General features: G+C 41.2%; 1 protein-coding gene across 5 annotated transcripts in view; it reads left to right on the forward strand.

The window, feature by feature from the left end:
- Positions 1-1,772: 1,772 nt before the first annotated feature.
- The window catches only part of LOC128565168 (tripartite motif-containing protein 5-like), a 28,706-nt gene continuing 16,420 nt past the window's right edge, over positions 1,773-14,058 (forward strand). For 3 of the 5 annotated variants that reach the window (XM_053561492.1, XM_053561494.1, XM_053561496.1), the window contains exons 1-4: positions 1,773-1,950; positions 10,044-10,527; positions 11,258-11,353; positions 11,976-12,206. In XM_053561492.1, coding sequence (XP_053417467.1) covers positions 10,105-10,527; positions 11,258-11,353; positions 11,976-12,206 — 750 coding nt within the window. In that variant the 5' untranslated portion in view covers positions 1,773-1,950; positions 10,044-10,104. Of the gene's footprint in view, positions 1,951-2,563; positions 3,559-10,043; positions 10,528-11,257; positions 11,354-11,975; positions 12,207-14,058 lie in introns of those variants that run through there. The other 2 variants (XM_053561495.1, XM_053561493.1) reach the window with 2 other exon arrangements.

Below are 14,058 nucleotides of genomic sequence, written 5' to 3' on the forward strand. Positions count from 1 at the left end.
TCAAGTTAGGTTGGAGTTTTTGCCTATAATTGACTTTATTTGAAGATGAAATATAATTTTAGGAGATGTGTGTGTGTAACAGGTAGACTTATGATACTTAATTTTATGCGTGGACAACAGGTAGACTTATGATAGTTAATTTTATGTGTCAACATAGCTAGGCCACAGTAACCATGGATGTGGTCAAATATTATGCTGAGTGTTTCTGTGAGTGTCTTTTTTGATAAGGGGCAAAGTACAGTAAACGTGGTTAGAGTGTGATGGTAGAAAGAGATTAAACATTAATCTGAGTAAACTTGTGGAAGAAAATAGAGAAGATATGAGAAATTATTGGCTAAAATTTGTAAGAGGGAGTTTATATAATTATTAATAGCAGAAAAATCTTTGAATTACATTATGTGACACAGAAATTATGTTCACATACAAAACAACAGACCATAAATATGACATCAATATTTTAATTCAACAAAATTATATTTGTAGCTATATATTTCATATCTGTATATTACTATAACATAGACCACTGTCTCATAGATTTAGACAGTAAGAATAAAATAGAAAAGTTCCATGTCTGACTTCAAGAAACTTAGAGGCTCGGCACCCATAGCACAGTGGTTATGGCCCCGGCAACATACACCAAGGCTGGTGGTTCAAACCCAGCTCGGGGCCAGCTAAGCAACATGACAACTGCAACAGAAAAATAAGCTGGGCGTCGTGGCGGGCGCCTGTAGTCCCAGCTACTTGGAAGGCTGAGGCAAGAGAATCGCTTATGCCCAAGAATTTGAGGTTGCTATGAGTTGTGACACCAGGGCACTCTACCAAGGGTGACACAGTGAAACTCTGTCTCAAAAAAAAGAAAAACTTAGAGTTGGGGCTTCTAGTGTGGGGTGGGGCATGAGGTTACTAATGATGGCATTCATTAAACAATGACAGGCTGCCCATGGCAGCTTTCTCCATTGCTTTCTCCTCATGGATTTTCACTTTCTAACTTAGTCCTCCTCTCTGCAAATGCTCCTACTTCCAATAAGGACTTTCTGAGTTATGTTAGTGAGGGAACCATTAAAAGGCAGGTTGTACAGTGGTATAAGGACCACTACCCAGATTTCTGGAACTGTTCTGTAGAGCGACTAACAGAGAAAAGAGAGTAAGGCCTGGCTCTGCTCAGGGAGCAAATAAATACTTGGACAAAAACAACAGAAGAAATTTGGAGAGATCTCTGACATTCAAGAGTTTAACTGAGAATTTCCGCATGACTGCCCAGAAAAATCTCCAGCATCCTGTTCTTTCTGGTTTTGAGAACCTTCAGGGTGTCTCAGCAGCCCTGCTCAGCATCTTTTCTGTTCCCTTGTTCTGTAAGATTTCCAAGGGCAGACCAGAAACCTGATGCAGTTCTCTGAAAGTCCTGAACATTGCTTATCCTCTGCTTGGGCCGTATCTGCCACCCAGAAGCAGAACTCAGCTGTGAGATCAGGAATGAGAGTAGCACTTTGGAAAAGGCACCTTTCCTAGATTTTAATTGGTTGGGTTGATATAAAACTATGTAAGAAGAAGTGGCATGATGACAAGATCCTGAAACTCATGGGAACAAAAAAAAATTAAAGCAGGGTGCCTCTTTATTTTACCACCTCTCTTTGACTTAAAGTCACAACTGCGTAACCAGCAGGACAACTCAGAGGGTGGGACTGGAGACTGTGGAGGGACCCCATTGGTTCATAGTTTGTCTTCCTTTTCTTGGCTCCACCCACAAGAACTTTACTTTCGTTTCTAGCAGCTTTTCCGAGTTGAATCTCTTTGTGATTATCAGGCTGCTGGATTGGAGAATGAATTCTGACTAGCCTGCCCTGGCCTGCCATCACTCTTTGTATAATCTCCACTTCCTTATGGTGTCTGAAGGCATATTGTGGAGGGCCGAAGTTGGAACACTTTGGAGCAAATATTCAATTTGCTTAGGTGAGTTTGACTTATTGGGGAAAAGTATTCTGAAGAGGAAAATAGGCCCAGGTCGCAGACTTCCTGCCGCCAGTTCTTACTCATGGGCAGTCTGGGAGGGACAGCTTTGAAAGAAAGGAGTTTGAAGAAGAGAAAGTTTTCTTGCCTGGAGGGATGGTTATTTTTCCAGGCTGAGTCTCTCTACATTGCTTTTCTATTCTATAAATTTGAATTACTCCCTAAAGGGAGGCAAACACTCCCTTCCCCCTAACCAGGGGCAAAGCCAGAAGAATCTTTGAATCCTAATGTAACACTGTAGTCACTCCAACCATAGATACGGAAGTGTGAAATTAAGACTGGGGAATATGTAACAGTGGGATTGGCCTGAAAAAAATAGCAAAAATATTTTGTGTATCTTTAAACCTTCCCCCACTGTTTTTGGGCAGTGCAGGGAAAAGTTCTTTGCCTACAGGAAGTGGGTCCAGTGGAGGCCCGGCTAGGTCATAGCTTTGTCTTAGGCTGAGATAGGACAATTAGAATCATTAACTGGAATGAAACAACAATAGCCTAGAACTTAAGGCCCTAGCTTTAAAAGTTCTGTGTTTCTGCTTCTGTACAGAAGATTTGATATTTGGAGATGAATAGTCACATTTTTCTCCCTTTGCCAAAAAAATAATACTTTATTTTTCCTTCTCCTCAGAACATTTGTTCTGATGTGGCCTCAAGGAGGACAGGTGCCCAGCTTTCAGTAACACTACTAGTTTTGTTACCAGATGAAGAGGCTCCACTTGCCTGTCACTGTCAGCCAATATGCAGTGAGGGTGATAGGCTCTAGCAAACTTTATTTGTCACAAGGCCGGGATTCTGGAGAACAATAAGAGTAACCTCTCCAAGACTGTTCTGTTCTTCTATTTCCAAAAGTATGGTTTTATACATAAAAGTTCAAAGTAAAGATCACATCAACTTCTATTTCAAATAATACTCAGCTTATCTCAGGGAACTATTATAACATTCCAATTCGAAAGTTAAGTTCCTCAATCAAACCTCCTAAACTACTCAAGATAGGCATCTTCAGGGTGGGTGCTAAATTTACAAAACAGTAAGAATGGGAGACAGGGGGTGAAGGTCAGGCAGGACCTAATCCAACCAGACAGCTGTGTCATGTCTGCCCTAGTCTGGCAGACTCCATCTTATTTTCATTACATGTGCTTTAAGTTGATGCCTATTAGCACAATACTTTGTGTTTCTGCCTGACTTAGCAAGTCAATTTTTATCCCCCTGTTCTGCTTGTGTGACAATTAGCTTTGATAATGTGACAACTGGCCAGCCCTGCAGCTTGTCATGTGTTTACTCCTGCTAAACCCCAAGTCTAGACTCTGGAACTATTTCAAGTTCCCTGACTCCTCCCTCTCCTTGGGCCATAATCTGACACCCAGAAGCACAGCTGAGCTACAAGTAAAAGATCAAGAGGAAAAAAGAAGCACTTAAGAAGAAATTTCTAGAAGTATCATGTCTTCTAACTTTTTAAAAACAAAGAATCACTTGATTGTTATTAATGATATTAACAATGTCCGAAGAAATAGGAAATGGAATCATAAGAAGATACTGAGACCCATGAAGAAGACAGAGGTACCTCTGTGTTTAACCACATGCGTTTAAAAAGGTGGAAATTGGTGGCACCCAGAAACAAGACCTGAGCAGAGATGTTCAAGCCAGATTTATTGAAAGGAGAAGGTGACCAGTCTGGACAGGGCAAAGATGGCATCTGCATCCCACACAGTTAGAGACCCCTTTTACATAGGTTTTTTTGGGGGGCAAATTCTATAGCTTGGTGGGTTAGGGTCCTTTGACTCAATTTCTTTGGAGGTGGGGCTAATTAGGTCCTTTGTGTCCTTTGTCTTAGGAGAAGAAGAGAGGGAAGGGGAAGGGTTTGTGTGGGGCCTTGTTAGGTCCCCTCCATCACCTTTCTCTTGGACAGTGTAGTTTCACTCAAGCTAATTCAGGCATACAGAAGACTCCAGGCTAAGTTCTTTTCTCTCACTGTGACCTTCCCTCCTGACTAAATCTTACACTGTGCAGATTGATTTGGAAGATTTTCTGCATCACATTTCTTGTACCCCCGCCCCCCTTTCTGGTAATAAGTCAGTGTTTGGCACCTGACTTCTGAACTTACACAACATACCTGCCATGCCATCCACACATCCCAGAATTTTACAATTGATTCATTTATTTCTGCTTCATGTTAGGGTGAAAAGCTCAGTAGATGCTCTGTGTAGATCGAGCAAAGATTTTCTATAGTCAAAGATTAGAATATAAAACTATAAACTTTATTTTATCTTCTGGGAAGGGGAGTAGAGGAAGAGCAAAAGAGTGGCAAAACAGAGAAAAAACCCAGAGAGAGTTATGCATGCCAAAGAAAGAAAGGAAGAATGTCTGCCCTGAGGTCAAGTGGCTGTGTGAATTTGGGGGGGTGGGGAGTAATTGCAGTCAAGCTGGCAGGGATCTGTTCCATCTGCTCCTTCTATCTTCTTAGCTTCTGGGTGGTAAGCAGCTGTCTTTGTCCCTGGAGACAGACTTTTCATTGGTGTATATTTTTCCCTCAAGATTTGATTTTGGGCCCCAGTCTGAGGCCAGACACACCATATTTTGCCTCTGGGGACTTAGAAACCCTTGAGGCTGTAGAATAAATTCTGAATAGAGTCACCACAGGGAGCTGGTGAATGCAGAAAGATGAACTTACATTTCCTTTTTGTCTGTTGGGCTCCTTTTAGATGTTGTGAAAACAAAAATTCACAGGGTACCTGCAAGCATGTCTGCTAGGCAGAGAAAGAAAGCAGAGAGTGAGCTTACTTTTTGGTCCCTACTGGAAAACTATGAATTGATCATTTTTCCATTATTACACTATCAAGGCTAACCATTCTTTTACCTCAGTTTTTAGTATTACAAGGAACATACATTAAATGATTGTGACAATATGAAATACACGTGGTCTTACTTCCTATTTCCTGGCATATGTCTCCTAAAATCCTTTTAATGTTCCAAGAGACAAGCATCTTTTGTATGCTAATGAATTGGCTAATGGCTGACTGCCTCTGAGTTGCTTCAAGATAGGAAATACAAAAGCAGGATTTGAGGGCTAGGAATTTCAACCTCAGCTCCTAACCTCTGGGGGGTGGAGATAGGCCCAAGTTTAAATCACAATAGCCAGTGAATTAATGAATCATGCCTATATAATGAATCATCTATACAACCCCTTAAGTACAAAATTCAAGGAGCTTCTGGGGGCAGCGCCTGTGGCTCAGTGCGTAGGGCGCTGGCCCCATATGCCGAGGGTGGCGGGTTCAAACCCAGCCCAAGCCAAACTGCAACAACAAAAAAAATAGTCGGGTGTTGTGGAGGGCGCCTGTAGTCCCAGATGCTAGGGAGGCTGAGGCAAGAGAATCATGTAAGCCCAAGAGTTAGAGGTTGCTGTGAGCTGTGTGACGCCACAGCACTCTACCTGAGGGCGGTAGAGTGAGACTCTGTCTCTACAAAAAAAAAAAGAAAAAAAAAGGAGCTTCTGGATAGCTGTACACTTGATGGAGTTGAGCAGGTGGTACATGTGGGGAGGGCATGGAAACTCTGTGCTCTTCCCACATGTCTTTCCCTGTGCATCTCTTCAGTAGTATCCTTTGTAATGAATCCGTTAATGTAAAGAAAAGAACCTCAATTAATAGCCAATAGGCCAGAAGAACAGTTAAAACATCCTAGGGCTCCTGATTGGCATCAGAAGTTGGAGGCAGTCTATGGGAAGTATGGGGTCTGACACTATCTCCAGGTATGTTGTGTCAGAATTGAGTTAAAAAAACACCCACTTGGACGGCGCCTATGGCTCAGTCGGTAAGGCGCCGGCTCCATATAACGAGGGTGGCGGGTTCAAACCCGGCCCCAGCCAAACTGCAACCAAAAAATAGCCGGGCGTTGTGGCGGGCGCCTGTAGTCCCAGCTACTCGGGAGGCTGAGGCAAGAGAATCACTTCAGCCCAGGAGTTGGAGGTTGCTGTGAGCTGTGCGATGCCACGGCACTCTACTGAGGGCCATAAAGTGAGACTCTGTCTCTACAAAAAAACAAACAAAAAACACCCACTTGGTGCCTGCAGCTGAACGTGCTTGTTGTACAGAAGTCTTCTGTGTTGTTTACAGAAAGTACTTCATTTGTCTTCAGTACTTCATTTGTCTAACCCAGAATGGTATTAGAGGATATTAATATCTAAATGAAGCAGTGCCAATTCACTTCCCAGCCTATTTAGAAAAAGTTATCCTTTCCCATAAATATCAGCAACCTCCAGCTTCATATGTTCAAAGAATGCATTTTTACCCTAGTCACAGAAGGAAATAATTCTATGTCCTTATTGCTTAAAGTTTTAGTGTTTTTTCGTGTCTTTTTTATTCAGGTATTTAGCTCCCATGTCTGGGACTTGTTGAGTTTATATTCTCATGTTTAGCTTATTATACATGTTAGGAGGAGTCCCATGTTATTGATAGAATTTTTTTCTACAGTAGGTCCTTGGTCTCAGAGATTCAAAGAATGAACCCAGGAACCACAGAGATCAGTGATAAGATAGACTTTATTAGATAGAAAGGAATATAAAGAATAAAAGCCTTCAGAGCCTCTGGCAGAGGGGGGAGACACTAGCAGGTCTTTCTATCTAGGGCAGTGGTTCTCAACCTTCTTAATGCTGAAACCCTTTAACACAGTTCCTGTGGGTCACGATCCACAGGTTGAGAACCTGAGAACAGCTGATGTAGGGGGATAGGGAGATCTTGAGAATTCTATTAGGCCAGGACTTGGCACACTTCAATGTTAATTAGCAAATGAATGAGTGTATTAACAATTGAATGTAGTCCTTCCACCTCCAGGCCAAAGTTGTGGGAAGTCCACTCCACAAGAGGGCTACCTTTTGTGAAATACTGGAAAGAATGCTTTTTTCCTGTCTTGCTTGTATTCACAGAGTGCAGTTTGGAGAAAAAAAAAGTTTGCTTAGGCCTTGAAAACAGGGCCCTTGTCCTGCCCTGAATGGAGGGAATCCTGTATCAATGTGTAGGGTGCAATCACCTGACATCTATGGCAGCCAGCTGATTGGGGTGATACTGGGTAGATAACTGTCATGTTACCACCCTTATCTCCCTGAATGCTATAGGGACTTTTGCTCACAAGTGTTGTGGTGGGACCAATCCCTTCTGTGGGGACTCTGGCTCCTGTGCATGTTCCTCTGTGTCTATAATGGCAGAATCTGCTTGACATCAGCCCTTTGTGGCCCCACAAATAACATAAATTTCATAGCCTCATAGCACAATTCAATGTCTTCTCCTCCCTCTTGTGCAGGCCATTGATGCTTCTCAGCATTGGTTGTATCTTTAGTGAAATTGAAAGCAAGTATAGTGAAAATAAGATGTAGTCTGCCAGTCTAGGACAGACAAGACACCACTGGTCTGGTTGATGTAGGTCCTACCTGACCTTCACTCCCTATCTCCCATTACTACTGCTTTTTAAATTTAGTTCCCACCCTGAGGATGCCTATCTTGAGTCGTTTAGGTGGATTGATTTAAGAGATTAACTTTTGAACTGGAATAGCATTCTGGGTCATGAATTATACTGATTATTGTTTACTATGGGTCATGGATTAATGCTGATTATTGTTTAAGATAAAGGTTACACGGTCTTCCTTTGAACTTAATTGTATAAAACTATAATTTTGGAAATGGAAAATCAGAACAGCCTTGGAGAGGCTATTCTCACTTTTCTCAGGAATCCCCTCCTTCTGACAAATAAAGTTTGGTAGACCTATCACATCTCTGCATACTGGTGGACTGTGACAGGCCACTGGATCCTATTCATCCAGTAACAGAATAAGAGGTAACTGGAGTTTCGTCTACTCCATGTCTCATAACTTGAATCATAAGCAGGGATAGACATGATCATATGTCATAAGCCACTGGTCCTGCCATTTATCACAGCCTCAACCAGGTCACAGTCTCTGCAGCCCAATACCAAGATGGCTTTGGTCGATTTTCAGTATTCGTACCCTAAGCTGAATTACTCCTTGTTCTTTATTGGGTTCCTTTCATAGACGAAACTTTATATTCTTTATGTCTATCCCTTTCTTTTTTCAGAAAAAGAAAAGACATATCAGTTGCCTCATATTGGAAACATTTGTTTTCCATCATCAAACCTTGGCAATCATTAATGCATATTTGGGTCTTTCCTTTCTTTGTTTTTGTTGTTTTTTTTTCTTCATAGCCCCATTTGCCTATAGTTCCAACAGTGACCCTGAGCCTAGCTGAGCCCACAGGGCTATTAATGAACCCAGGCCTGAGATTATTGCTGTAAGATTGAGCACTAGCAGTACTTTACAATCTGGTTTACAGTTTCACTCATGGGAGTATATAGGACATAAACCGTCCATGTTCCTGTAGTTTAGCCAGGAGGTGCATGAGTGGAAACATGGCTAGTGTAGCTATCTCAGATGAACTCTCAGTGAGAGTTTTCGCAGCGGTACTACTCACCTCATCCTTTTAAGAAATCAGACTAGCTAGATGTGTGAAGCCTAGTTATCCAAATGCCTAATTATCTTGTGAAAACTCATGAACCTAGCTTCCAGAGACCTAAGAAAGGCATATTTGATTATATCATGAAAAATGAGTTTTATTCTTACCAACTGAAATTTAAGATATATACAATTTTCACATTTTAAATGTGCTGTACATATTAGGCTGTTTTTACTGTCAATAATGTAAAATAGCAAGACAGCTAACATTCTACTTCTTTGAAAATAGTAGGTTTCTGAGGGGAAAACAATAGCAGGAGAAGGATAAGCAAACGTCACCTGTACAGGAAGAAAGAGCTCAAACCTAAAGTTAACCCTTTGTTTCCACCTATGCACTCTAATTCCCACTCCTGTCTTTTTGATTTAAATTTATCTCTTTCATCTGTTTTCTCCATTACCTTGTCCTACAATCTGTCATCTTTCCGCTGAGCAACTGATCCTAACTGATCTTCCTATTTTCACAGTGGATCCATCTCACTTTTCACAACCCGGTGCAAAGCTAATTGTGTCTTCATTTTGCTCTGATAATTGAAATTCATAATTGACATTGGTAATTTTTTCTTGCTCTTTGGAAAAAGTCTCTAAATTTATTTCCTTTGGGGACTGTCAAATTTTCTGATCCTAGGACTAGCAGCTCTCAACACACCAGTCGCACTGGCAATTTATAACTCATGGAAGATGCTGCATATGCATATATGCAATATCTTCTACCTAACACATTTATCCTGTTTCTCATATTTTATTCATATTCTTCAGAGTTCCGTTAGAAGGTTATGTTTTCAAGTTGTAATTCTAGGGACCCTCTGCTTGCTTGCTCCATTATTTTGATTTCCAACAACATATACATCTCTAGTAGCGTTTATCACATCTGGTCTTTCATATATATATGAGTTCATAGTGGGTTAAACCATATGTTCATCTTTGTGTTTTAGATTTTGGTTTAGTTACTAGCATATAATCCACCATCAATGATAATTTGTCAAATGATCTCATCTAATATTTTGAAGCATCTCTTCTAAGACTTCCAACACATCCATTTCATGTGTGTTTATATTTTTTAGGACTCTCATATGTGTGTACTATGAGTATATCCTCTGCCTCTCTGCCATCCATATGCTTATACATCTTCAGGCTACTATGAATGTCCTTGTCAAATTTCCAGGACAAGTCTCCCTAGACCTCCCCAGCTGGTTAGGATTACTCTAGCCTTCACATCACCATTGATCTGGGGATTAATTTAGTCTATTTAGTTACTTTTATTGTCTTTGATTGACTTTGTGGGGTAGCAGAAAACCTCACAGATAAAGATGAAATTTGTCGTTTGACATGAAATGCTTAAAATAATTACAAAAAAATAAAAGCCTTTTTTACCAGGTCACCACACCCCTTTCCTTTTTTCTCTTCCATATTTTTGTAATATTTTAATATTTTGATCTTGGTCTAGTTTTTATTTCTGCATGATTAGTATCCTTTGTATTCTTACCTTTCTTACCCTGTCTGTCCCTTTTTAACTTTCCCACTCATGCAGAGCTCTGTGAGCAACAGGTACCTCTGTAGTCAGCATAAGCAGGATCAAGGGAGCAGCTGCTATGGATTCAGAACTCCTGGTGAATATAAAGGAGGAGGTGACCTGCCCCATCTGCCTGGAACTCCTGATAGTACCCCTGAGTCTAGACTGTGGCCACAGCTTCTGCCAAGCCTGCATCTCTGAAAACCAGAAGAAGTCCACGATAGACAAAGAAGGGCAGAGCTGCTGTCCTGTGTGCAGAATCACTTACCAGCTTGAGAACCTGCGTCCCAATCGACCTCTGGCCAACATAGTGGAGAGGCTCAAGGAGGTCAAGTTAAACCAAGAAGAGGGGCAGGAGGTGAATCACTGTGAGCAGCATGGAGAGAAACTACTGCTCTTCTGTAAGGAGGATGGGGAGGTCATTTGCTGGCTTTGTGAGCGGTCTCAGAAGCACCGTGGTCACCACACATTCCTCCTGGAGGAGGCTGCCCAGGAGTACCAAGTAAGAGACCAGAATGGAGGGACGACAGGGAGGAAAATGGTACCAAATTGGAAAGCATCACTTTGCATTTTACTTCATTTATTTTTTGTTGTTGCAGTTTTGGGTCAGGGCCGGGGCCGGGTTGAACCCGCCACCTCTGGTATAGGGGGCCAGTGCCCTACTCCTTGAGCCACAGGTGCTGCCCTGCATATTACTTTACTTGTCATCATAGATCCAAGGCTTCTGGTTTTTCTCAATCCTATATTTATCTTCTGAGCCCTATACCTGAAGGACATTTTTATGCACTTCATGCAGTTGTAAGAGGATAAACCTAGAGTACATACTCTTGGAGAGAAGTAAATATTTTTGTACTTTGAGCCATATGGGTAGAGATTTGGCACCAAAGGAAAACTCTGGTCACTGCTTTCAGCAAGGAAACTGAGGTACAGTTTCACTGTATCTGGGGTGAACTGAGATACAAGGCAAGTTCTCTCCTTGTTGCAGATTGGGTTTTTCTTCTAGAAGAAAAAGAATAAATCTAATCTTGGTGTGGGTGATGGTGATTTCAGTTACCTAAAACTTAAGGAACACATTTACCATGTTAGGTTTCTTCCGAGTTATGGGTTCTAATTGCTATTCTCAGAGCTTCTGTAAACTCTAGTCTCTTCTGCGATAACTCTGATTTCTTTATCTTCTATCCAAGTGCTAAGAAAGCTCAGAGCTTAGCTCTGGTGTAATTTCTTTCTCACAGAAGAGGCTCCAGGGAGTTCTGGAAAAGCTGATGAAGCAGCAGCAGGAAGTTGAGCAGGTAGAAGATGACATCAGCAAAGAGAGAACTTCCTGGAAAGTAAGAGGAGCCATTTCCTGAGGGAATTATCCAGAAACCTGGGCAGGATCTTGGACAGAAGCTCCCTCCCTTTTTCATTCCCTGATAATTGATAGCTCCAGGAATCATTTGATTAGTCCTCTTCTTTATCCATTCCCATATGGGGGCTCAGGGGTGGAGACTGAATATGTCACAAATGTACACAGCTCTTTGGAGGAAGCTGTTACATGGAGGGACTCTCTGATGGGGATGGCAAGTAAATTTTGAGTTCTGTTCCTGTGATGCTTTTTAAATCTATGGGTCTTCTGGGGGAAGACTTTGCAGCGGCTCATGGTTTTGCCTCAGCATTTAAGGGTGAAGTGAGCGGTACTGCAGGTAGGCATGGGTGTCCCGGATAACTGTGTGATGGCTAAACCACACCCAGGTATCCCATTTTGGTTCAGATGGGCCTCCACATGCCAATTTAAGGGCTTTTAGAATGTTAAGAAGAGAAAATAATAAAAAAATTCTCAGCTTCCCTAAGAATTACTTTCCTGCTTCTCAGCCCTTCCTTGTGAGAACTTCCAGAGAAGCGATTCTTTTTCTGGTGCGCAGCCTCTGCCTTATACATTGAATGGCTCTGTTTTCTTTCTCATCCCTGAAGGATCAAATACAGTCTGACAGACAAAACATCCAGGCACAGTTTGGCAAACTGATAGACTTCCTGGTGTCTGAGGAGAACAACAAACTGCAAATTCTTGAGGAAGAGGAAAAAGATATTCTTAATAGTCTAGCAGAGTCTAAGAATGAGCTGGACCAGCACCATCAGGTGGTAAGAATGTTCATTTCTGATGTGGAGCGTCGGTTGCAGACGCCAGCAATAGAGATGCTGCAGGTAAGACTTAAAGAGACTCCTCAGTATCTGAGATGCAGGAAAGTGAAGACTGTTTCCTTCTCTGTGTTTCTGTGCTGTCTCTAGTGCTGACACTAAAGTTTTCTGGGCACTGTCATACCCTCTTCCTGAACCAATATCAGAAGTTACAGGAATTACTGAATGCGTCAGTAACCAGGGAAGATCTTATTTTTATTTTATAATTTTTTTTACTATTTATTTTTAATTTAATTTAATTTTTTATTTATTGTTGGGGATTCATTGAGGGTACAAGAAACCAGATTACACTGATTGCATTTATTAGGTAAAGTCCCTCTTACAATCATGTCTTGCCCCCAAAAGGTGTGGCACACACCAAGACCTCACCCCCTCCCTTCTTCCCTCTCTCTGCTCTTCCTTACCCCACCCCCATGATGTCATTAATTGTCCTCATATCAAAATTGAGTACATAGGATTCATGCTTCTCCGTTCTTGTGATGCTTTACTAAGAATAATGTCTTCCACTTCCAGGTTAATACAAAGGCTGTAAAGTCTCCATTTTTTTAATGGCTGAACAGTATTCCATGTTGTACATATACCACAACTTGTTAATCTATTCCTGGGTTGGTGGGCATGTAAGCTGTTTCCACATTTTAATGATTGTAAATTGAGCTGCAATAAACAGTCCTGTGCAAGTGTCCTTATAATAAAAGGATTTTTTTCCTTGTGGGTAGATGCCCAGTAATGGAATTGCAGGATCAAATGGGAGGTCTAGCTTGAGTTCTTTGAGGGTTCTCCATACTTCCTTCCAAAAAGGTTGTATTAGTTTGCAGTCCCACCAGCAGTGTAAAAGTGTTCCTTTCTCCACATCCATGCCAGCATCTGCAGCTTTGAGATTTTGTGATGTGGGCTATTCTCACTGGGGTTAGATGGTATCTCAGGGTAGTTTTGATTTGCATTTCTCTAATATATAGGGATGATGAGCATTTTGTCATATGTTTGTTAACCATTTGTCTGTCTTCTTTAGAGAAGGTTCTATTCATGTGTCTTGTCCATTGATATATGGGATTGTTGGCTTTTTTCATGTGGATTAATTCGAGTTCTCTATAGATCCTAGTTATTAAGCTTTTGTCTGATTCAAAATATGCAAATATCTTTTCCCATTTTGTAGGTTGTCTATTTGCTTTGGTTGTTGTCTCCTTAGCTGTACAGAGCTCTTCAGTTTAATTAAGTCCCATTTGTTTGTTTTTGTTGTTGCAATTGCCATGGCGGTCTTCTTCATGAAGTCTTTCCCCAGGCCAATATCTTCCAGTGTTTTTCCTATGCTTTCTTTGAGGATTTTTATTGTTTTGTGTCTTAAATTTAAGTCCTTTATCCATCTTGAATCAATTTTTGTGAGTGGCGAAAGGTGTGGGTCCAGTTTCCGTCTTTTACATGTGGATATCCAGTTCTCCCAGCACCATTTATTGAATAGGGAGTCTTTCCCCTAAGGTATGTCTTATTTGGTTTATCAAAGATTAGGTGGTTTTAAGATGTTAGTTTCAATTTCTGGTTTTCTATTCGATTCCAAATGTCTATGTCTCTATTTTTGGGCCAGTACCATGCTGTCTTGACAGGTATGGCTTTGTAGTACAGAGTAAAATCTGGTTTGGTGATGCCCCCAGCTTTATTTTTATTACTAAGAACTGCCTTAGCTATATGGGTTTTTTTCTGGTTGCATATAAAAGACAGAATTATTTTTTCCAAATCTTGAAAGTATGATGCTGGTATATTAATAGGGATGGCATTGAATAGGTAGATTGCTTTGGGAAGTATAGACATTTTAACAATGTTGGCTCTTCCCAGCCATGAACATGGTATGTTCTTCCATTTGTTA

Source organism: Nycticebus coucang, chromosome 14 (genome assembly GCF_027406575.1).
Source record: "Nycticebus coucang isolate mNycCou1 chromosome 14, mNycCou1.pri, whole genome shotgun sequence".
NCBI classification, from domain to species: Eukaryota; Metazoa; Chordata; class Mammalia; order Primates; family Lorisidae; genus Nycticebus; species Nycticebus coucang.